The sequence below is a fragment of the Bos mutus genome, chromosome 5 (assembly GCF_027580195.1).
Source record: "Bos mutus isolate GX-2022 chromosome 5, NWIPB_WYAK_1.1, whole genome shotgun sequence".
Classification (NCBI taxonomy): Eukaryota; Metazoa; Chordata; class Mammalia; order Artiodactyla; family Bovidae; genus Bos; species Bos mutus.
The window spans coordinates 28846902-28872118 of NC_091621.1; the positions used below are offsets into that span (position 1 = coordinate 28846902).

Genomic DNA, 25217 nt, shown 5'->3' on the forward strand with positions numbered 1-25217 from the left:
TAGTCCACATGACTAAGTTGTTTAGTTCTTGAAAGCTGGAAAGATAGGCAGCTTTATGATCTTTTTTCTTTTTCTTTGTTGGCAAAGTAATGTCTCTGCTTTTTATTTATTTATATTTTTCCTTTTTAAAAATGTATTTTATTTTTTATTTTTATTTATTTATTTTACATTACAATATTGTATTGGTTTTGCCATACATCAACATGAATCCACCACGGGTGTACACGTGTTCCCAATCCTGAACCCTCCTCCCACCTCCCTCCCCATACCATGCCTCTGGGTCATCCCAGTGCACCAGCCCCAAGCTTCCTGTATCCTGCATTGAACCTGGACTGGTGATTCGTTTCATATATGATATTATACATGTTTCAATGCCATTCTCCCAAATCATCCCCACTCCCTCTCCCACAGAGTCCAAAAGACTGTTCTATACATCTGTGTCTCTTTTGCTGTCTCGCATACAGGGTTATCGTTACCATCTTTCTAAATTCCATATATATGTGTTAGTATACTGTATTGGTGTTTTTCTTTCTGGCTTACTTCACTCTGTATAATCGGCTCCATTTATGATCTTTTTTTCCCCAGTGAGGAAGCTAAGACACAGAGAGTTTTCCCCAAAGCTACAGGAAGCAATGTTTACACTGTTTCTCTCATGAAAGCAATTTTTGATTGAACTTGGAAACAGATGCATCACTATAGAATGAAGATAAAAGTTCATTTTAAAGAAAGAAATTAATTTCAGTCATCACATCCTCAATGGTTTTAAATATGGAAAAATCCATTACTGTCATAAAAATCCCCCAGAACCTTCATCTCTTGTTTAGAGCACATGGAAGCTTGTGGCTGGTCAGTTTTCCCTTACCGTGGGAATCCACCTTGGGGACACTTGGTGTCCTTTTCTGAGAGCAGTGCTCAGATGAGACCATCTCACTCATGTGAGGTGGATAATCATGGATCCTGAACAGGAAGAGGTTGGACACTGGCCCCATCTTCACTTCCAAAAAGTTTTTTGACTTTTGTGCAAATTCACTCCTATAGCCACCATCTCTTCCCATCAAGGGGAGATTGGGAAGAGCAGACCTTATCAAACCAAATGAAGATTTGCTGCTCTCTGCTCTGGGACTATGAATGTTCTTATGTTTCCATAATGAACTGAAACACTGGGGAGACTCCTGGAGAGAGAAGATCTGCCCCAAGCGTCTGGCTGTGTCCTCTTAGACACAGCAGTCAACTTCTCTGGCTAAGAATGGAGTTGAAGGTCTGCTTTATCAGGCTCTCTGACACACTGGGCAGTTGTTTCCTCTTCTCTCTTTCCACTTGAAAAAAATGGAAAGGATTGAAATGTTCTGTTTACTATCACCTTCAGGAAACTTGAAACCTCTGGGGGATTTAGAGTTATAGAAGGTCACAGAGCAGCTACTCCAGTGGTGCCCTGGTTTTTTGACCCTGAGATTATGAATCCATTATGCTTTTACAATTATTTGACTGAAAAAGTATTAATACATAGAGGGAGAATGTAACTATAAGTTTAGTTAAGCTTTCAAATGAATTGCTTTTGTTAATCTAACAACAACATTTGAAAAATGGTATATATCTACGGGAGAGATGTTACTTTTTAAGTTCACAACCAACACCACAGACCCCTTTGTGCAGTCATCTGGGTTCCAAAGTCCCCAGGCCAGGAGGATCTCTGATTTGTACCAGCTTATCCGTTTTACTGCTGATGGAACAGAAGCTTAGCACTTTGCTTAAGATTCTGCAGTGAATCACAGGTAAAGTTGAAATTGAAATCTAGGTGCCCATCCCCACCATTCAACCTTTATTTATTTGGGCTTGTGTGTGCATCTACCTGAGATCAACTCCAGAAGATGCAGAAAGTGTCTATTCTGTGGTCCTAGAAAGCAGTTTCAGTACCCTAAGTCTCCTCCCCTTTGCCTATAGCCATTTTTTAAAAAAATTAGGGAAATACAGCTAATTAGGTCTTCCCTAGTGGCTCAGATGGTAAAGAATCTACCTGCAATGCCAGAGACACAGGAGACATGGGTTTGATCCCTGGGTCGGGAATAGCCCCTGGAGAAGGGAATGGCCCCCCACTCCAGTATTCTTGCCTGGAGAATCCCTTGGACAGAGAAATCTGGTGGGCTATAGTCCATGGGATCGCAAAGAGTTGGACACGACTGAGCGACTAACACTACTACTACTGCAGTGGATTTACAAGATTGTGTTAGTTTCAGGTGAACAGCAAAATGATTTAGATATATATATATATATGTAATTTCCAGATTCTTTTCCATTATGTTGTTATAAGATATTGAGTATAGCTTTCTGTGCTATATAGCAGGTCCTTGTTGGTTATCTGTTTTATAGATAGTAATGTGTGTATTTTAATCCCAGCCTCCTAATTTATCTCTTCTCCCCTTTCCTGCTTTTTGCCCTTTGGTAACTCTAAGTTTGTTTTCTTTGTCTGTGAGTCTCTTTCATGAGTAAGTTCATTGGTGCCATATTTTAGATTCCACATTTAAGTGGTATGAAAGACAACGGTATTTGTCTTTCTGGCTTATTTCACTTAGTATGATCCTCTCTAGGTCATCCATGTTGCTGCAAATGTCATTATTTTATTCTTATTATGGCTGAGTAGTATCCCATTGTGTGCCTATAGCCATTGAGATGTCGTTCCCACTTCAGGATATTTCTGGGGGTCTGAAGAAAGGCATTTTCCCCCCTGCTGATGTTCCATCTCCTCACTCTGTCCAGAGCACCATGTAACACCAGAGTTTCTAAATCCAACAGAGGAGAAAGTCAGGCAAATATTCGTTTCAACAGGTGTTTCTGGGGCATTTAGACCAACTACAAATTTACAAATACATTTTTCAATTAAAAAAATGTAGAATAACCCTCAGTAGGATGTGGAGTAATATCTCATAGTTCACCAAGCCTCATAACACACTTATGAGCCTCCTTTCTGAAGAGTAAGAATACTAGTAAAATAAACAAAGGGAAATTGACATTTTTATAATATGTTGAGCTCAAGCCATTATTCTTCCTTTGGGCCTGAGTTGATTGCTTAAAGTGTCTTTCAGAAAGGTTATATCCCCTCTTCCCATACCTAATAAAAGGTTTGAGTAAAACTAACAAGTGGAAAGCAGGTACTTCAAAATATTCAACTTATATTCTGAGGAACTGAGTATGATGGAGTAGATTTTAATCTGTGGAACTAATAAATATTTAAATAGGCAACAGAATAAGATATTGAAAAGTTAAACACCTATGGGAAAATGCACCAACAGAATTATGCAGGTTTTAGGAGATTTGGTAAAGTTTTTTAAAATCTCACACAGCAAGAAACATCTGTAAGTCATGCTTACTTTGATTTGGAGACCTGATCTGAGAAGAGCCAGTGGCTGAAAGAAAATGTTTCCCTGTGTTAAAGGGCTCAGTCATGAGTTGGTTGGGCTTATTGACTTTTTCTTGGCTTGAGTCTATTTCAACCAGGGAAGAGAAAGGCATCCAAGTTGCTGTACTGGGACTAAGCCATCAGTACAGTTTTACAAGTATGCAGTATACACATTCTACCACGACAGGGTATGCTTTGGTTGGACACCAGCTTAAATCTCTCTTCTCCAGAAGTTTCTAATTTAGCTTATGGGGAGATCTCATCTGCTGATTGTGAAATATATCTCCAACTTTACAATGAAAACCATTGGGAATGTATGTTAAGTTTATAGGGAATGTTGCTAGAAGGCTCTTATAAAATGAGAGCTACTCCTGTGTGACTACAGGAGAATTTACGGTTTTCCAATAGCCAGTCCTTCAGAATTGAACAGTCTTGCCTCAGAAAAGTGACAAAGTAGAGGTGTTTTATAGGAGACTTAAAACTTCTTATTTCCAATCCTGCTTTGGAAAAGCCATTTTCATAATTCTAAGCTGCAAGCTCAACTTCACCTTTTTATTACCGTTAAAAAATACCTTATCCCTTCAGAAACTAAATCCTATCCTAGGGTTCTATGTCTCCAGGAATGTGGAAACACGCTTCTGTGAAAATAAGGCAACTCTGTAGTTCAGCTACCAGACTTTATAAATGAGCTGTTTTCCTGCAAATTCAGCAGGAAAATAGAACAAAAGGTAAGGAAAAAAACAGGATAGATAAGTCTGGTTTCCCCTTCTCTTTATGCCTCATTTGCCTTGTAAATTAGCCTTCTATGGAAGTAATCATAAACAAAACTCATAGCAGGAAAAGTGCTTGAAAATTATTATTTGAAGAGCTGGAATCCAGGTAATCTTGAGGCTTTTTAGACAGCACATATATTTAAAAGGGAAATAAATATTCAATTTTCTAGAAAATCAGTATATATTAAGGTCCATTTCTTCTTAAAGAGAAGTATCACACTGGGGAAGAGTCTCAGCAAACTGGCCTTGCCTTCCAGTTGTCTCACTCCCACTTGCTAATGAGATGAAAAAGTCCAGCTTCCTCATCTACCCCCAGCATCCCTCTGCACTCAGCCCCTAGGGGTTCCTCCTTTGAGTGTGGAAGAGAAAACATTTCTCTAGAAGATACATGGTTGGCTTTCTCTTCTCTCTTCCTCCCTCTTTCTTGACATCCCTCCTTCTATCCTTCCACAAATATGTATTGAGCACCACAGATGAGACTGGCATTGTCGAATGTGGGAATACAATAGTGAATGAGAGGCAGTGTTCCAAAAGCTCACAGTTGGGTGACTGGATAAGTAAACCAGCCCTTCCACTTCATGTAAGAAGTACTAACCAGGACAGACAGAGACACTCAGGAATACACACTAGCTTTGCTTTCTCGCCTGAAATTCCACATAGAAATTAGTTTCACATCTTGTTTCTTTTTCATTGCCATGAAAGCAGAACATATTGTGTTAACTTATATCTCTTGTTAAATAAGGTTAATGTCTTTGTGTTTTGCCCAAAATTATACTGAAAAACATAGATATTATTTAATGCAAATGAAAGGCTGCAATAAAGAGGACATTTACTTGAAAAAAATCTGCAAATTTAAAGAAATTATTGAAAACACTTTAAAATTCTTTTGTGAGGTTAGCTTAGCAACTCACTAAATGATGGCTTTTACTATCCACTTTAAAAAGATATACTTTTTTTTCCCACAGCCTTAACAACTGTTATCTGAATGGTTACCTTTTCAAAATTGCTTTTAAAATGCCTTTTTGGCTCTGACAGATCATAACCACTCCCCTGGCTTCCTTCCCCATCAGTAAACTCTGGCCCCACACCAGTGATTTGATTCTTCTTCTCAGATGACTTCAGCTCAGTTTTTACTTTGCATATGTGCTGAGTCCATTCAATCATGTCTGACTCTGTGAGACCCTATGGAATGCAGCCCAACAGGCTCCTCTGTCTGTGGGATTCTCCAGGCAAGGATACTGGAGTTGCCATGCTCTCCTTCAGGGGTTCTTCCCAAACCAGGGATCAAACCTGAGTCTCTTATGTCTCCTGCATTGACAGGCAGGTTCTTTACTATTAACACCACCTGGGAAACTCGAGCTCGCTTTTTTTTCTGTATGGATCACATTATGCTTGGAGTTATCGACAATTCAAAAATGCTAACAGAGGTTCCCTATTCTGGAGTTTTTTGTTGTTGTTGTTGTTTCTTTTCTTTTGACTGCCCCACTCAGTACATGGGATCTTAGTTCCCCTGACCAGGGATCAAACCCATGCTCACTGCAGTTGGAAGCGAGAGTCTTAACTGCTGGACCACCAGGGAAGCCCTGGAGGTGTTGAGAAAGGGCAAAAATACATGAAAGTTAAGTAACAAAACAGAGATAATAGCCCACTGGTACAGTGATCGAGAAGATATTACTAACTGGTCACCACTTTGAGGATTCAGTAATAATACACACTACAGCATAATAACAATACACCCTCCACTGGAAAGGCTGGAGCTCTGAGCTACAGTGATCTAATTCGGGATGGTGTCTTAGTCGGCTGGAGCTGCCAAAATAAAATGCCATAGACTAGGTGGCTTAAACAACAGAAATTTATTTTCTCACAGTTCTGGAGTCTAGAAGTCCAAGATTCAGGGGTTACCAGATCTGATTCCTTGAAGTCTCACTCCTGGGCTCAAAGAAGATACACAGTTGGCTTTCTCTTCTCTCTTCCTCCCTCTTTCTTGACATCCCTGCTTCTATTCTTCCACAAATATGTATTGAGCATCACAGCTGAGTGTGGCCTTGTCGAATGTGGGAATATAACAGTGAACAAGAGGCAGTGTTCCAGAAGCTCACGGTTGGGTGTAGAGCGATGCCTTCTCTCTGCCTCCTTGCAAATTCTCTCCTCCATACACACAAGGCTTTTCATGTCCTAATCTCCTCTTGTTATAAGAATGCCACACACATTGAATGAAGGTCCATCCTAACAACTTCACTTTAATGTAATTATTACTTTAAAGGCCCATCTCCAAACACAGTCACGTTCTGAGGTACCAGGGGTTAGGGCTATATATGTGAAAATTTGGAGGGCTTTAATTCATTCCAAAACAGGTGGCTTTTTGGAGAAGGGAGACAATAAACTAGACCTGTAAGAAATGGCATAGGGAGGACTTCCCTGGTTGTCCAGTGGTTAAGATTCCATGCTCCCAATGCACGGGGCCCAGGTTTGATCCCTGGTCAGGGAACTACATCCCACATGCTACAACTAAGACTTGGCACAGTCAAATCAATGAAAACAAACAAACAAACAAACCAATAGTGGCATAGGGATGTGAAAGGGTGGGGAGACATTCGGCCGACTGACAAGCTAGGCTACGCACTGGGTTTCTTCTCATCCTGAGCAAGCTTTAAGACTGACAGACGGTTTCCTCTTCAACAGGCAGAAGCACATCATTCTTGGCAGCAGAGGCACAAACCAATGTTGACTGGAGGAGTGATTGTAAGTTTACATTTACTCTCTTCTTTGGCTTTGTGGAGCGAGGCAGAGCAACAGCAAGCTATGAAAGCGATACTGGAGAGAGGTACAGGGACAGAGGCTGCATCTGCCCCAAACCCCTGTGGGGATTACAGTTTTTTGTAACCAATGCCAACCTAACTATTAAGGAAGCATTGGAAATGGTTGCATACTGCTAGGCATTGTGGTTGATCTTCATGGATTCTAATAATTTATTTGAACTTCCTGCTCTCTTCTTCTATTTTTCTGCTGTTTTTAGTTGGTTTTCTGTTTTCTAAAAAAAAAAAAAAATATATATATATATATATCTTTCCTTATTGGCCAGATTGCATGTCCCATTACACTGTCCATTTTCAATAAATTTCAACTTAGTAGGACTTCAGTGATTCAGGTTTTCTTTTGGACGTTATGGGGCTATCTACTGGAGCTTGGGTTTTCTTTTATTTTTTTAGTTTTCTTAAAATATACCGTAATGGCAACAAAAGCCTTCTCCCCTTCTCTCTTTATCTCATTTGAAAGCAAATGGAATCCATTTATCTAGAAAACTCTTATTTCGCATTCTGTAATTTGGAGCCTGCAACTGGAACACAATGCTCTTTTCCTCTGCAGAAGCGTTTACTTTCTCTATTTCTTCTCAATTCAGGGATTGATACAACCATCAGTTCTATTCAGATTATGGAAATCCAGCAAATAATAGATCGGCGCTATTGCAGTAGAAGCCTCCAGTGCGGGTGTGTAAGCCCCCCACTATCTCCCATTGTTTCTGGAATTTACTCAGGGCTCAGGGCTTTGGAGATTGGAATGAAAGCTGATGTTACATGGCAAAATCGATGTGTGCTTACATGGCTCCTCAAGTGGAAAACACATTTGTTACATGGTGGACAAGGGAATCGTAAAATGGTTGGTATTAGCAAATGTCAATAAGCCATGGCTCCAAAGATTACAGTCTCCTGGTTTAAAGGGTAAGTCCAGAGCAAAAAGCTTAGGGGGCAGCTCTCGGAGGCCACATACCATAGGCACAGAGCTGTTAGTTAATTTTATAGAAAAGGAAGGCATTATTACTGATGGCTCTGAGTTACGAGTGAGCTGACATTTATATATTTTAATAACAAGGGATATCATTATTTTAATTGCTGAAAAAATAGAGCGTATCCTAACCTTTTCAGTTAAGAGGAAAAAAATCTAGGCATTGCAAAAGTTTACGGCAACATTCATCTCTTGTGAATCACATGCGTCGAGGTAATGACGAATCTAGAAGCATAGAGGGCAAGCACAGAAGCTTCAGTAAACACACTATGCAGGGTGAAGGTATTAAGAATGGAGAGGCTTTATTTGATAGGTATTTACTGGTTTAGTTAAGCCTGCTCATATTTCAGCCTGCTAGGTTAAAGGCAAGGCTGCACATTTTGCAGACCTCAGGCTCTAGGTGCTCAGTCTTCAGTGGTTACAGCATGTTGGCTCAGTAGTTGTGGCACACAGGCTCAGTTGCTCTGTAACATATGGAATCTTCACAGACCAGGAGTTGAACGCATGTCCCCTGCATTGGCAGGTAGATCTTATCCACTGGATCACCAGGGAAGTCCTCTCAGCCTTATTTCTTTTTAAGCTTGATATAGCTTAGGCTTCAGGCTGATGGTCCTGACTTTTATAAAACAATTTTTTATATATATATTTTTCATTTTTGGCTGTGCCACACAGCTTGTAGGATCTTAGCTCCCCGACCAGGGATTGAACCCATGTAGTGAGAGTTCGGGCGTCCTAACCACTGGACCACTGGGGAATTTCCTGGACCTGATTTTTGAAAATAACCTGTATGACACTTTATTATATGTTTATGACCTTTACATTCATTATCTCATTGAATTCTCACAAAATCACACAAAGTTGGTATTATTTATCCCCATTTTGAAGTTAAAGAACTTGAGGCTCAGTGAGCCTGAAAAAGTCAGAGACAGACATTAATTGGTTTGGTAGAATGATGTGATGATGAATAGTAAGATGATTTGGGTTCAAATTCCAGTTGACAAGAAGTTCATTATCCTTGCGTACCTGCTTCCCATCTGTAAGATCAGGATATTTACTACCTAAGTAGTTGGGTTTCAGGGAACCACGCAGATACTGGGAGGCACACAGCAGGAAACGACTTCTATTTATCTAAGCTTACTGTGGTAGGACAAAGTCCTCCTGATTCCAATTCACATCTGTTGCTTTTATTTTTGCTTTCTCATTTTTAACAACTCAGTTTAGCATTTATTAAAGAGAATTTAAAATGACTGGCCCTTTGCCCCATTTATCTGGTTTTATTTCTGTATATAATTCAAGGGATAGGAAGGTCATAAGAACTTGTATTAGATACAATGTGCCTTTTTGCTTGAGTTTTCATTACAATATGAGTCAAAGGAACTCCCCCCTTTTCCCAACCATCCCTCCCCAAGGGTGGGAGGAATCCCTGTATAAGCATTTCTATCCTGCGGTTTTCTCCATTACTCAATGATAATTAGGACTGTAATAATTTTACTTGATTCCATTTTTGAAAGTACGTGGTATTTCCTGCTGATGTTGTCTAAAAGGGAGTGATTTACTGTATCAAAGCAGGTAGTTATTATTTCCAGTTCTTTCCAGAGGGACTGTTTAGTTTGAGGCCTTTGCCTCATTTGTTTTCTGAAATCTCTGTCTCCTTAAGGGAAGTTGAAGTCATTTCCTATTGGTTTAGTTTTGTACATTTGGTGGAGGTTTTGACTTTCCATCATTTCTTCTGTGTATTCTAAGAAACTATGAATCTGTTTGTGGTATATTTGATAGAGTTTGACCTGAAAGAGATCACTTTGAAATTTGACAGGTATATCTCTGAAAAACATGAAACTGTGCCATGTTAAACTTGATTTTCTATATCTATCACATATAATAGAATATTTCACAGTTTATGTAGTATTCAAAAATAGAAAAAAGACTGAATCCTTCCCTGCATATTTTGATTTGTGATTTTATTTTTTTCCCTTAATTAGGTCTGGAAATTACTATTACCATATTCCTGTTAATAAGTACACACCCACCAATGTCAAATTCTCTCTGGAAATCAAGTAAGTTCATAGCTGTAAAAGATAATTCTGGTTTTATTATATTATAATTCTGGTTTTATTATCTGACTACCAAGCCTGAGTTTCCCTCACAATTTGATTAATAATTTAGGAAGTAGAATGTTTTCAGTTAAAGAATGACGATTGGGTTGAGAGGTGGGCCAGAAGCCTGGGACCTTCCAAGCTTCTTCCAAAGGATAGAAAGGCTGTGGGCTGTATGCTCACACCTGCAAAGTGAGCCTGACCTTGGATTTGATGTTCTCAGGCTGCCGACTGCCCTTGGCTGTGTCCCTTTGAATTGGGGTGGGAGCTAGAGTAATAGCATGTTCCCTGGATGGGGGGCTGCACATTTCTCTGAGCTCCTGGGAACATTGCAAATGCAGATACCATCTACTTCCCCGCAGGAGAGTTAAAAAATGGAGTCAGAGTTTGGAGCTGGGCAGACCAGGGCTCAGATTTTGTCTCCATCACTTATTAATTCTATAATCTTGGAAAAACCACTTATCCTCACTGACTACTGTTTATTCATCTATAAGATGAATTTTACATTATATCATAACATGGAGAGCCTCTGTGAGAATCAGTGATAATAATAGCAAAATTAATTACTACCATTTGCTGAGCACAGACTATATGCCAGGCACTCTACACTTTACTACTGGGTCATATAGTCCTCACAACAACCCTCTGAGGTTGGTGTTTTTTTCTAGTTTATGCTTTTCAGATGGAGAAGGCAATGGCACCCCACTCCAGTACTCTTGCCTGGAAAATCCCATGGACGGAGGAGCCTGGTAGGCTGTAGTCCATGGGGTCGCTAAGAGTCGGACACAACTGAGCGACTTCACTTTCACTTTTCACTTGCATGCATTGGAGAAGGAAATGGCAACCCACTCCAGTGTTCTTGCCTGGAGAATCCCAGGGACGAAGGAGCCTGGTGGGCTGCTGTCCATGGGGTCACACAGAGTCGGACACGACTGAAGTGACTTAGCAGCATACTTTTCAGATGGGAGCACTTAGTTTAGAGAGGTCAAAAAGCTTGCCCTGAAAGTCAGAGCAAATAAGTGGTGGAGATGGACTTCCAATCAGCCCTTCCATTCGACCATCACTTTCTTGCCTCCCCAGTGAGGTGAGACCCGTAAGAACATTGCCCCGTCCTGGCACACAGCAGGCACTTCACATTATGACTACCTTTCCTCCAAAATCACAAAACTCTAATCTATTTTATCAGCTATTTTGAATAATCATGGTACTTTAGAAGACTTTCACAGAAATTATGAAGTGAGGTACTCACCATGAAGATGGTGTTTGTGTCTCTTGATGTTAGTTTCTCCTTTGTCCCTTCCACATTTCCTCTCTCTCTTTCCTTTTTCCCTTTCTTTCGCTTTCCTCTGCCCTCCCCTCTCTCCCTCTGCTTCCCCAGCTCTGTTATTCTTCCTCCATCATTTCCTCCCATTCCACTCTGGTGTCTTCCTCTGTTTCACTCAGACTTCATACTCCTTCTTTCATCAACTTTGCTTCTGCTGCTGCTGCTGTTAAGTCGCTTCAGTCGTGTCAACTCTGTGCGACCCCATAGATGGCAGCTAATAACACAACCAACTGCTTGCCTTGAAATGGTCTTTTTCAAGCAGCTAAAATTTCATGACTCAGAATCCACCATATTACAAGGGAGAGCAAAAGCTAAGTGTACTATTCTTTAGCACTCTCTGAGCTGCCTGGGACAGCGTTTCCTCATTTGTCCCTAGCTTTGATGGAAGGAAGTAAGCTGAAGTCGTATATCCCTTAAAGTGGCAGAAGGTTGTCTTGAATCACTGAAAAGTGGGTGTTAGTCACTCAGTCGTGATCAACTCTTTGCAACCTTATGGACTGTAACTTCTGTCCATGGAATTCTCCAGGAAAGAATACTGGAGTGGGTAGCCATTCCCTTCTCCAGGGATCTTCTCAACCCAGGGTTTGAAACTGAGTCTCCCATGATAAATCAGGCTTTAGGAATCATTTTTTTTCTAACAGTGGTGATCTTAAAGTAACACATATACTCAACCAAGATTGTAGTTGTCCCAGAAATAGGTCGACCTCATCCTCCTGATGATGATTCCCGGGCCAACCTTTAGAGAAGAACCATTCTTTCTGACATGTCTTCCACTCTGATAGCTTTGAAAGTGAAGTGAAGTCGCTCAGTCGTGTCTGACTTTTTGCGACCCTGTGGACTGTAGCCCACCAGGCTCCTCTGTCCATGGGATTCTCCAGGCAAAATACTGGAGTGGGTTGCCATTTCCTTCTCCAGGGGAATCTTCCCAACCCAGGGATCGAACCCAGGTCTCCCACATTGCAGGCAGATGCTTTAACCTCTGAGGGACCAGGGATAAGGACTGATAATTCCTAATGGGGCTCACCCCACACCCATACCTGTGTTGTCTTCTTCTCTGATTCAAATGAGACCTATCCAGACCAGAAGTTTGCAGAATTTCAAATCCTGGAAATGTCAGATGAAAGCAAATTCAGCTGCCAGTGAAAAGAGAAGGGATATACCCCAAAATTATTTTTTAAATCTCTGGAGATAAGAAATTCTAATATTGAAATGACTTAAGTCATGAGACTAGATTTTCAAGACTGTTGTATGTTACCTCAGTTTTAGTTTTAGTCAGTTCCAGTCTACTATATAATACTGGGTGGCTTAAACCACGGACATTCATTTCTCACAGTTCTGGAGCCTGGGAAGTCCAAGATCAAGGCACTGGCAGATTTGATGTAGGATGAGAGCCCACTTCCTGGTTGATAAGTAGCCGTCTTCTCTCTATGTCCTCACATGGCAGAAGGGGTGAGAGGGCTCTCTGGGGTCCTTTTCATGAGGGCACTAACCCTACTCATCAGGGTTCCACCGTCAGGATCTGTCACTTCCTTAAGGCTCTGCCTCCTGACACCATCATATTGGAAGTTGGGATTTAGACATACGAATTTGGGGGGTGGGGGACACAAGCATTTAGTTGACAATAGTAGTCATCTGAGATTGAGTTTCTTTCTTTTATAATGAGATGTGAATTAGTATATTGGCATTCGTGAGTTTTGTGTAATAGCAGGTCTATTTGGAACTTTGAATGGATTCCAAAGTTATGTTCCCATAAGCCCTCTTCTTCTCACGGTGTAGCCTATGGGAGCTGATAACTGCTTTTCCACTTGCCTTTTCTTTCATTTGTCTCTTGAAGCACAACAGAGCCACTGATAGTCTTCCAGTGCAAGTTCACCCTTGGAAATATGTGTTTCCGTAGTAAAATAGAGGCCAAAGGGATGGAAAGTCAACAGGAAGTCTCCCAGGAGATGACACAGGTAACAATTTGCAGCTCCTCGGCATTCTGCATTCCAGAAGTGCATCAATAGTGGTGGCACAGCCTCTGATTCTCACAAAGACAGAGATGCCATGGGTCACATGTCAGTGTTTCCCTTTGCTGACCCTGGTCACAGGAGTTGGCTCAGCATCTTCTGTGCATCCTTTGGAAGCTACAGACTTCTCCAGCAACACCATCAAGAACTGTTGCCACAAACACCTCTCCTACTGCAATCAAGGGAATGCTTTTCGGCCTGGGCTTTTTCCAGCAAAGAGAAAAATGTAGTTATGTGATGGACCTCTCTTTCATTCATTATTTAGGGGTATCAGCACATTTGGAGCCTCCCTGTAGCACCACTCTTCGACAGTGGGTACCATTTCCGGGTAGCTGCACCGGTAAGCTCTCTTTTTTTTTTTTTAAGAAAGAAATGGACCATTAGATAAATAGAGAGGTAAATGGTGGTGGTGGTGGTTTAACCACTAAGTTGTGTTTGACTCTTGAGACCCCATGGACTGTAGCCCACCTGGCTCCTCTGTCCATGGGATTTCCCAGACAAGAATAGTGGAGTGGGTTACCATTTCCTTTTCCAAACAGATAAGTAGATAATTTTAATTACAACTAATTCTTACATTAATCATTCTCTCCCCCAACTCCCCTTCTGACAGGATTTAGCTGACTGTTCAACGGACCCTTATTTTGCTGGGAAATTCTTTACAGATTACTTCTTTTACTTCTATCGACATTGTGTGTAATTTATTCAAGTTTGTTTGGGGACTCTGCCCAAGAAAAATACTCCAATACAGTTAACAGAAACTTTTATCCTCTTGCAACTTCTCTCTACCCGTTGTAAAACATTCACGTTTATTGCCAAAGGGCTTTTTCCAGGCTTTGGCTACCAAAGGTTTTGAGACATTAGTGAGGAGAATAAAGTGTTTGCTGGAATTTGAGATACTGTAGTGTTTGATTTTGCCGTGACTATGAGGAAAACATTTCCTGGAGTAAACAGCACTGTTGGATTTGAAAATACTGTTTCTGTTCCTAAGGAAGCTGTGAGGTCAAAATGGGCAGGTTTGACTTTACTTTGTCTTTGTGTATCTCAGTGCTTTTGAGGAAAACAAAAGACCCACTTCAGCCGTGTCAACTTGGACCCACTAAACAGACTCTTGAGAATTTGTGATTTGGTGTGTGTTGGGGGAGGGGTGGGTGGTATCTGATGCTGAGCTCACATTTAGGCAAGCTATTACTATGTGTATATGTGTGTGCGTGCACTTGAACTACATACACTATAACTTGCTAATAAACTGGATTAAAAAAAATAATATCTTTGTAATGTTACTTTGTAATGTTTGATGGGTGCTAAACTTTTATGCTTACTTCTTGGAAGGAAAGTTATGACCAACCTAGATAGCATATTCAAAAGCAGAGACATTATTTTGCCAACAAAGGTCCGTCTAATCAAGGCTATGGTTTTTCCTGTGGTCATGTATGGATGTGAGAGTTGGACTGTGAAGAAGGCTGAGCGCCAAAGAATTGATGCTTTTGAACTGTGGCGTTGGAGAAGACTCTTGAGAGTCCCTTGGACTGCAAGGAGATCCAACCAGTCCATTCTGAAGGAGATCAGCCCTGGGATTTCTTTGGAAGGAATGATGCTGAAGCTGAAACTCCAGTACTTTGGCCACCTCATGAGAAGAGTTGACTCATTGGAAAAGACTCTGATGCTGGGAGGGATTAGGAGCCGGAGGAGAAGGGGACGACAGAGGATGAGATGGCTGGATGGCATCACTGACTCGATGGACGTGAGTCTGAGTGAACTCCGGGAGTTGGTGATGGACATGGAGGCCTAGTGTGCTGCGATTCATGGGGTCGCAAAGAGTCAGACACGACTGAGCGACTGAACTAAACTGAAACTTTTATGTCCTCTTGGGAAGCACTGGCTTGTGACAAGTCCTTTAAATTAACCCAGACAGTCTAGGCTCAGATAAGTTGCATTTGATCTTTCAGTTGTCATTACCAGTATCTTAGGTTTTTGTTATTTTAAAAATTCTTTTATTTTTATTTTTTGGAGTATAATTGCTTCACAATGTTGTTTTAGTTTCTGCTGTACAACAATGTGAATCAGCTATATATATACATAAATCTCTTTCCTCTTGAGCTCCCCCCCGCCCCGCAAACCCTCCCATCCCACCCTCTAGGTCATCACAGATGAATGGATAAAGAAGATGTGGTACATATATACAATGGAATATAACTCAGCCATAAAAAGGCACAAAATTGGGTCATTTGTAGGGATGAGGATGGACTAAAATCTGTTATACAGAGTGAAGTTAGTCAGACAGAGAAAAACAAATATTGTATATTGCCACATATATATGGAATCTAGAGAAATGGTACAGATGAACCTATCTGCAGGGCAGGAAGAGAGACACATTGCCTTGTTTTTGTTGTTCTTCCTCTACATGCAAGAGGTTCTCTTACAGGGCATTAAGACCCATCTCCATTGTTTACAGCTGAATTAGCTTTGGATATTTCTACTTAGCTTATGGGTAGATTTGAATGCCCTTCCCAACTTAGAAGAGCTGGAAATCCTGTAGCTAGAGTGTACTAACTATATCTTTTATTTTCTGTTTTCTGATGTTTTGATATCTTAGGGTCTTGCTGACCATCATGGGATTCTAGCTCCTGAGTTTAGGCTGTTCCTAGAGATAGTAAACTTGCCCACCAATGATTTTCAAATACCAACCAGCCAACCCAGAGCCCCCACCCCCAGCCACCTACTTTATCAAGTTCTCATATTTGGGACTACTATCCCCCTGCCCTGATTGCTCCAGGGCCATGTACAACTAGGGACAGCCTCTTTTGCCCAGAGCCTGCTGAAAGTACTCACACTAGCAGGTTCTAAGCCTGTCTCCCCTGCCTCACCTGTTCCTTCCATGGAAATGACCACAAAGGCTTTTGCCTACAGTTTCTCCCTCTCTTTCCTCTTCCTGACTGACCCTGGTGCTTCCTAGTGTCATATCCTGTCCCCTTGGGAATTGTAACAAATTATCTTTCAATTGGGATCATCTTCTGGTCTGTTGACCTCCATATACCTCAGAGTTTTCATTAATACGCTATATTTTAGGATATGGAGGTTCAAGTCACTCTAGCTTCAGGTAACAGGGTGTTGAATGACTGGCTTTCCCTTATCTTACTGTTGGCATCTGTGATACTGTAATTTATAATAAGAAATGTATATTTGATTTTTATCTCTTGTACCTGGCACAGAGCTCCTAAAACCTTTGGAGTTCCCTAAGTGCTGAGAGAGATAAAGATGTCTTTGGTTTTTTCACTGGGGTGACATTTACATGGCACCAAAGGATGTCCTGGTTACCAGGACAACCAATCACGTGATTAGAGGATTTGAACTTCCAGTCTCACCCATGATCTCTGGGGAGGAATGAGGGCCTGGAGGTTGATTTCAGTCATGAGTGGCATAATTAAATTAATCATGCCTATGGAATGAATCCTCCATAAAAATATAAAAGTATGGAGTTCAGAGAGCTTATCGGTCAGTGAACTCAGGGGGGTTTGGGAAGAAGACACCATTTCCCTGCACCTTACCCTGGATATCTCTTCCATCTGGCTGTTCCTGAGTTACATTCTTTTATAATAAACACATAATCTAGCAAGTAAAATGTTTCTCTGAGTTCTGTGAGCCACCCTAGCAAATTAATCAAACCCAAAGAGGGGGTACAGGGAAAATACTAATCTACAGCTGGTAGGTCAGAAGCACACATGATAATCTGGGTTTGCATCTGGCATCTGAAGTTGGGGGTTGTGGGGAGTCCTATAGTACCCAGCCCTCAACCTGTGGAATCTGAAGCTGTCTCCTGACAGATGGTACCAGAATTGGGTTGAGTTGTTGAGCACCTAGCTGGTGTCTGAGAATTGTTTGATAATGTGGGGGTAAGACTCCTCCATAGAGTGGACTTGGGTCCCAGAATCCTCTTTAGCCTATGAGTCAATTATGATGTGACAATTGGATTTTTTTTTATTACCTTGACAGTGGTAATTAGTAGGAATAATAAATCCCTCTTTCCTTATTTTCAAGTATGATTAAGCACATGCCATGTGGATGGAAATTCAAGAGCTTCTAAGAAAAGACATGTGGCTTACTTACACAGAAGGCATTTTGAAATAACTTATGGACACAAACATAGTTTAACCCAGTAGGAGCTGAGGTTTTGAAGTCAAATAGTCCTTGCCTTGGTCCTGAATCCTGACTTTATTTATGTATCTTGAGCAAGTTACTTAACTTCTCTAAGCTTCAATTTCCTCATTTTATAGAAGATGACAGTGAGTATCTGCAACAGATAGGATTAAATGAGATAAAATAATGCACAGATAGAATCTAAATAAATAAATAAATCTGCTTTGTTATACAGAACTGAATAAAGATTACAGTGGGATTATAAAGAGACTGAGTAACTGAACACTCACATACACGGAGACATTCTGTCAACTGCAAAAATCAAACTGCAGATAGAACATAAGCATGTGTACTATATAACATTTGTATTTTTTTCTATATTTGCAAAATTGTTTTCCCTTTACTAACAGCACATCCTTTATAGGAAATTAAGTAAGGTAGCTAAGTCTTGGGAGTTCAGGATTTCTACATTTTCTTAGATTCAAATTTAGACTTGCTTCTCTGAATGGTAGTATCAGCCTGTCACAGCATGACGTTGGTCTGGATACTGGAGTTGCCACTCCATTTTTAAAATGTCCCAGGTGCTTGGTGTGGTAGAGACACCATTAATTTGACTCTTCTGCTGGTACCTGAGGCTTCCCGCATGGCTCACTGGTAAAGAATCCACCTACAATCCTGGAGCCTCAGGAGGCACGGGTTCGATCCCTGGGTCAGGAAGATCCCCTGGAGGAGGGCATGACAGCCCACTCCAGTATTCTTGCCTGGAGAATCCCATAGACAGAGGAGCCTGGCCAGTTACAGTCCATGGGGTCGCAGAGAGTCAGACAGAACTGAAGTGACTTAGCACACATAGGTACATACTTGTCAGCAGCAAACTTATGAGTTCTTCTCAGTACATAATTCTAATATTCTTATTCACTCATTTGTGTTCAGGATACTATAGAGGTTTCAGATATCTAGTTGAGTAATGATTCTTAGAAAATGAATGAATATTTCTTTCCCATTAAATTCCATAATAAACTGAAAATCTTTTTCCCACAGAAACCTTACTACAGGAGATGTGTTGAAAGACTTCAGAACAAGAGGATTTAAGGTCGTGAACAGACCTGTGGCAATCTATGGCTTCTTGGGATTAGTTAGGTCTAGAATAGATCTTGCTGTAGGTTTCTTTTTGTAAGGACAACACTTCTCACTTCTCTAGGTGTTAGATGTTTTTTGCAGACCATGGTGCTTCAGGACAAAGATTTTTCCTTATGCCAGAGAATCATCTGACTCTCTACTAGAGTATCCCCAAATTCATGTGATTAGAATGTCTATAACAGTATTCCTTTCAGAAGCCCATAACAGCAGTCTAATCATGAGCAGTGTGTGTGTGCATGTTAAGTTGCTCCAATCATGTCCAACTCTTTATGACCCTGTAAACTGCCAGCTCCTCTGTGGACGGGGATTCTCCAGACAAGAATACTGGAGCGGGTTGCCATGTCCTTCTCCAGGGGATCATTCCCACCCAGGGATCGAACTCATGCCTCTCACATCTCCTGCATTGGCAGGTGGATTCTTTACCACTAGCACCACCTTGGAAGCCTCACTCATGTGCAGAACATCAGACAAATCCCATCTGAGGGACATTCTACAAAATACCTGACCCAGTACTATTCTTTTTTAACTTTGTGCCACAAGATCTTCGTTCCCCAACCAGAGATCGACCTGAGCCCACAGTAGTGAAAGTGCCAAGTACTAACCACTGCCCGGAATTCTCAAGACATAAAAAAAGGGATAACTAAATGTAATGTGATATTCTACAGGGGACCCTGGAACCGGAAAAGGAGATTAGATACAAACTAAGGAAATTTGAATAAAGTATAGCCTTAGTTATTAATAATGTGTCAATACTGGTCCATTTTCTGTGACAGATATATCATACTAATGTTAAGATATTGATAATAGGGGAAACTAGGTGTGGGGTTTATTGGAACTCTGTGTACTAGCTTCCTTATTTTTTAATAAATCTAAATTTGTTCTAAAAATTTTTTAAATACTTTAAAAAAGTAAGAAATGCGGTCCATAATAGCTAGGCTAAAATATCGCATATACCACAAGGTGCCATTTGTGATCACATGAGTTCAGTTCAGAGGGCTTCCCTGGTGGCTCAGATGGTAAAGAATCTGCTTGCAATGAGGGAGACCTGGGTTTGATCCCTGGGTCGGGAAAATCCACTGGAGAAAGGAATGGCTACCCACTCCAGTGTCTTTGCCTGGAGAATTCCATGGACAGAAGAGCTTGGTGGGTCAGCTTTCAAATACCTTAAAGAATACTATAAAATATAAATATTATAAAATGTAAAATAACGCATAACATAGCAAATAGAATTACAATGATTTTTCTTGAGTTCTAATACAGGAATTCAAACTAGCTCAGATCTTTTTTAAACAACTAAACCATAAAAATTCATTCACTTAAAACAATTAGCATGCATGGGTTCAGACCTCTAGCATTTTAAAAATAAAAATATTTTGTAGAGCTCTTAATCTCTTTTTTCATTTTTATTTTTCCTACACAATTTTGCCATTTCAACTTTAATGGCAGATTCTCAACAACACATTATTTGAGTCATGAAACTAAAGATCCTCAAGAGAAGATCAAAAAAGCAATTTTGTTGGCAGTTTACAAATCTTTCCTCACTGGATTCTCACAAGAACCTTCTGATGTTGGCAGACATAGAGAACAAACTTATAGTTGCCAGGGGAGATGGATGAGGGGAAGGGATAGTTAGGGAGTTTGGGATGGACATGTGCATACTGCTATATTTAAAATAGAACCAACAAGGTACTACTGTGTAGCACAGGGAAAGCTGCTCATTGTTATGTGGCAGCCTGGATGGGAGGGGTATTTGGTGGTTTAGTTCCTAAGTCATGTCCTACTCTTATGATCCCATGGACTATAGCCTACCAGGCTCCTCTGTCCATGGGATTTTCCAGGCAAGAGTACTGGAGTGAGTTGCCATTTCCTTCCCCAGGGAATCCTCCCGACCCAGGGATCAAACCCAGGTCTCCTGCATTGCAGGCAGATTCTTTACCAACTGAGCCACCAGGGAAGCCCAAGGAGGTGGGGAGAATGGATACATGTATATGTATGGCTGAGTCTCTTTGCTGTCCACCTGAAACTATCACAGCATTGTTAATCAGCTAAACTCCAATACAAAATTAAAAGATTTTTAAAAAGGACCTTGTGATGCAGGGAGTGAGAGTTATTCGTAGTTCCCCATTCTACAGATAAGGAGACCAAGGCACAAAGAGGTTAAGTGAGGATAAGAGATGAGCCAGGTTTTCTGATGTTAAATTTAATCCACTTCCACTGTACACATATCTTATTCAGCGTGGGCTATCATACAAAATTTAAAACTGAGTGGCTTAAACAACAGGAATTTATTTCTCAGTGCTGGAAGCTGGATAGTCTAAGATTAGCAGGCTCAGTGTCTGGTCAGAGCTGTATCCTTCAGCTGAGACAGCCTCCTTCTTGCTCTGTCCTCACATGATCTTTCCTTAGTACATGAACATAGAGGGAGGGAGAGAGAGAGAAATCAAGTTCTTTGGTGTCTTTTACTAAATAAGGGCTCTAATCCCATCATGAGGGCCGTATCTTCATGACCTTGTCTATACCTAACTACCACCCCAAATCAGATCTCCAAACATCATCATATTAGGGACTGGACTTCAGCATAAAACTGACAGGACCCCGAGGGAAACTTTCAAGGGAAGGGCCACTCCCCGTGTCCCCCTTGTTTGTAGAAGAGTTTTAGTCTCCTAGGCCTTCTCAGTGGAGAAGGCAATGGCACCCCACTCCACTACTCTTGCCTGGAAAATCCCACGGGCAGAGGACCCTGGTAGGCTGCAGTCCATGGGGTCGTTGAGAGTCGGACACGACTGAGCAACTTCACTTTGACTTTTCTCTTTCATGCATTGGAGAAGGAAATGGCAACCCACTCCAGTGTTCTTGCCTAGAGAATCCCAGGGACGGGGGAGCCTGGTGGGCTGCCTTCTATGGGGTCACACAGAGTCGGACACGACTGAAGCGACTTAGCAGCAGCAGCAGCAGCAGCAGGCCTTCTTGGAGTTCCAAAAAGCAAATTTAGAGAACTGAGAAAACACAGAAACAAAGGAAAACTGTCAATCAAGACAAAAATAATAGTTTGCCATAAAACAAGTCAAGGATCTTCAGTTTCTCCTCAAGGGCTATTGATAATATCCTGAGTCATATTCTTGAGCTGTTTTGCAGATAATAAAATCCCTATCATGTGGAAGAAGTTAACGACATGCTGACCATCAGCTTGTAGACCCCAAACTGGTTGGAACCAGAAGCTTGATGGTTGAGATTATTGAAACATCACCTTATTACCTCATCGTCAATCATGAGATTCCTGAAATGTCATTCTGTTACCTCATCATCAACCAACCAGAGAATTGTGCACAAGCTGATCAGGCACCTGCAACCCTACTCCTCACACTGTCTTTAAAACACTTCCATAAAAGCCACTGGGGAGTTTAGATCTATGAGCATGAACCATCCATGCTCCTTGCTTGGCTTTGCAATAAACGCTGTACTTTCTTTCACCACAACTGGTGTCAGGTTGGCTTTGCTTATGTCAGGTGAATGGACGGACCCCCGTTCGGTTCAGTAATATGAATTCAACAGTGAGACAATTCAGTTCAGAAAATTGCATCGCTTACTCTTCGGAGATTTTTTCCTTTCCTCACAACTCTTCAAAGTTTGCAAAAGACCACCAACACAGATAATGACCTACCTCAAAGGTACTAACACATTAATGGCTCTGGTAAGATACTTACACTCACCAGGCCCTGTGAGCGGATAGGATTTATTACAGGCCGTTTGGCCATAATACAGACTAGACAGAGGGCAGAGGGACAGATGTGAGTAAAATCCCCTGTCACCAGCCACTAACTTGTATCTATTTATATTGCATCAGGACTTAACAGCTCACTTGAGAATGCTAAATATCAACCTCACTCCAAGGAACACTTCAGGAAAAACTTCACTTGGCAAAGCTAAAAGTGTTTTGGTTTTCATTTCTTCAAGGACATATGTCATTGATTTTTGTGTCTGCTGGTTGAGCTCTTAAGAAGCATCCAAGGATTTAAACTCTAGTGCATTTTTGATGTGGTTGTTTAAAGCTTGCAGAAGCACAACTTCAGGGGCCTCCAGTTTATCAACAGTGTTCCACATACGGTTTCATCTTTTCATGGCTGGATTCTGTGAATGGAGAAAGAATTGTCTTTGACAATTATTAAGAGATATTATTGGAGGAAGGGATGGATGCCAATGACCACAATCTCTCCTTCCATTTTTTCACATGTGCTGTGCTTAGTCACTCAGTCATGTCCGATACTTTGCAACCCCATGGACTGTAGCCTTCCAGGTTCCTCTGTCCATGGGGATTCTCCAGGCAAGAATACTGGAGTGGGTTGCCATGCCCTCCTCCAGGGGATCTTCCCAACCAAGGGATCGAACCCAGGTCTCCCGCATTGCAGGCAGATTCTTTACTGTCTGAGCCACCAGGGAAGCCCAAGAATATTGGAGTGGGTAGCCTATCCCTTCTCCAGGGGATCTTCCAGGAATCAAACTGGAGTCTTCTGCATCGCAGGTGGACTCTTTACCAGCTGAGTTACCAGAGAAGGCCCAGAAAATAGATAGTGGGTGGCAGGTATTTTTTCATACTGCTACTGCTAAGTCACTTCAGTTGTGTCCGACTCTGTGCAACCCCATAGATGGCAACCCACCAGGCTCCCCCTGTCCCTGGGGTTCTCCAGGCAAGAACACTGGAGTAGGTTGCCATTTCCTTCTCCAATGCATGAAAGTGAAAAGTGAAAGTGAAGTCGCTCAGTCGTGTCCGACTCTTCATGACCCCATGGACTGTAGCCTACCAGGCTCCACCGCCCATGGGATTTGCCAGGCAAGAGTACTGGAGTGGGGTGCCACTGCATGGCCCCATACAAATACAGATGAGATCACATTTGAGAAAGACTCTTGATGGCATGTCTTTGCCAGAGTTGAATTCTAAAACCATTTTTAGCTACACTAGTCTGACCTCCTGTTTAAACGCAGAATAACTGGGAAAATGGCTAGACTCAGGAACCTTGGTCTTGGTCCTGGCTCAATAACTGACCAGTGGTGTCATCTTGGATAGTTTATTTCACTTCCCCAGTTGCAACACTGAATCTATAATAGTCCTATCTACACTAGGGGTTACTGTGGACACTACATGAGATATTTATGGAAAACCTCGTTGCAAAGTGGAAAGTGTACAAAGACAAGAGGCTTTAGCAATGGTCCCTGGGAAGATGTTATTTTGAATGAGTAAGTAAGAAGTTAGAAATTCTCATTTAAAAATATATATGTTTATTTGGTTGCACTGGGTCTTAGTTGCAGCAAGCAGGATCTTTAGTTACAGCATGTGAACTCTTAATTGCAGCATGTGGGATCTAGTTCCCTGACCAGGGATGAAACCTGGGCCCCCAGCATTGGGAGTGCGGAGTCTTAGCCCTTAGACCACCAGGGAAGTCCTTCTCACTTTCTTTAATGAGCTTCAGTCCATTATGCTTAGAGCAAGCTACTTATATTTCCATCCACCATCTTCTTCACCTGGAAAACATGTAGCACACAATAGATGCCCAGTCAACACTTGTTAAATGGAAAGGGAGTAAATGGGAACTTTGCCTCTCATTCACCGAGGAGAATGGCAAGATGACATACTGAAAGAGGTTGGAATTCCTCTCCCTTTTTAACTGTGATTTTTTGCTATTATTTGGAATAATAGAGTGTTTTAATTCTCCAAACACATCTAAAACACCCCCAAATGACTTCCAGTAGAAACTAGAAAGTCAAACGGCCTGTTGTCCTTTAGAGGATTCCAGATCCTGATCGTTCATTATGGCTTATTATTCATCATTTATATTTATACTTGTGCATTTTATTCTGTACAGCACAACTGCATATCTAAATTAATTGCAAATTAATTGTAAAGTGTATAATAAGGGTTTCATATTGTATCCAAACATTGAATGCATTATGACAGTAATTAAGCTGCTGTAGTTTTCCCCTAAAGTGAGTTGTAAGATCTCAGGCTTCGCATCCTATACAATTACTGAAAAACATTTCCTTTTAGTGTGTATATTCTTGGCCCTGAATTATCTACCACAGAGAGCTACTCGAGATTATGTTAAGAAGAAAAAGTTTCTTAGTTACTTCGCAGAGGTCCATTTACCTCTAAGAAAACACTCTGATAGAGGCTCTTCCACCCATTCAACCTCCAAGCTCTGTAAGTTTGTTCATTTTCACTCGCTGACATCTGTGGAGGACTATCTACGTACCAGACTCTGAGTACAGTGCTGGGGCCCAAGGAAAGCCTGGCATCCTTCCTGACATTTCTGCGGCATCCACCGTCTGGGGGACTAGCCATCACACAGTATGAGAAGTGCTGTAGCTGTGACATTGACAGTGTGCTGTAAGAGTACAGGGAAGAGGTGATGCATTCTGCCTCTCAGGTAAATGAGAAAGAGGACTGGAGGGAGGAAAGGGAGAGGCTTCAAGCAGGGAGAGATAGCTGAGCTGTATGGATCTAAAAGGATGATAAGTGTTCTGTGTGTGTGTTTTTAAACAGAAATGGAAAAAGGCAGAAGTTACCTATGAATC

The 25217-nt window shown here is 41.3% G+C and overlaps 1 protein-coding gene across 1 annotated transcript in view; it reads left to right on the forward strand.

Moving 5' to 3' along the window:
* Positions 1–14497, forward strand: part of MYRFL (myelin regulatory factor like) — a 133910-nt gene extending 119413 nt beyond the window's left edge. Inside the window, 6 exon segments of the mRNA XM_070369962.1 lie at positions 6850–6909; positions 7568–7655; positions 9930–10004; positions 13202–13322; positions 13642–13716; positions 13987–14497. Coding sequence (XP_070226063.1) covers positions 6850–6909; positions 7568–7655; positions 9930–10004; positions 13202–13322; positions 13642–13716; positions 13987–14073 — 506 coding nt within the window. The 3' untranslated portion in view covers positions 14074–14497.
* The last annotated feature ends 10720 nt before the right edge of the window (positions 14498–25217 follow it).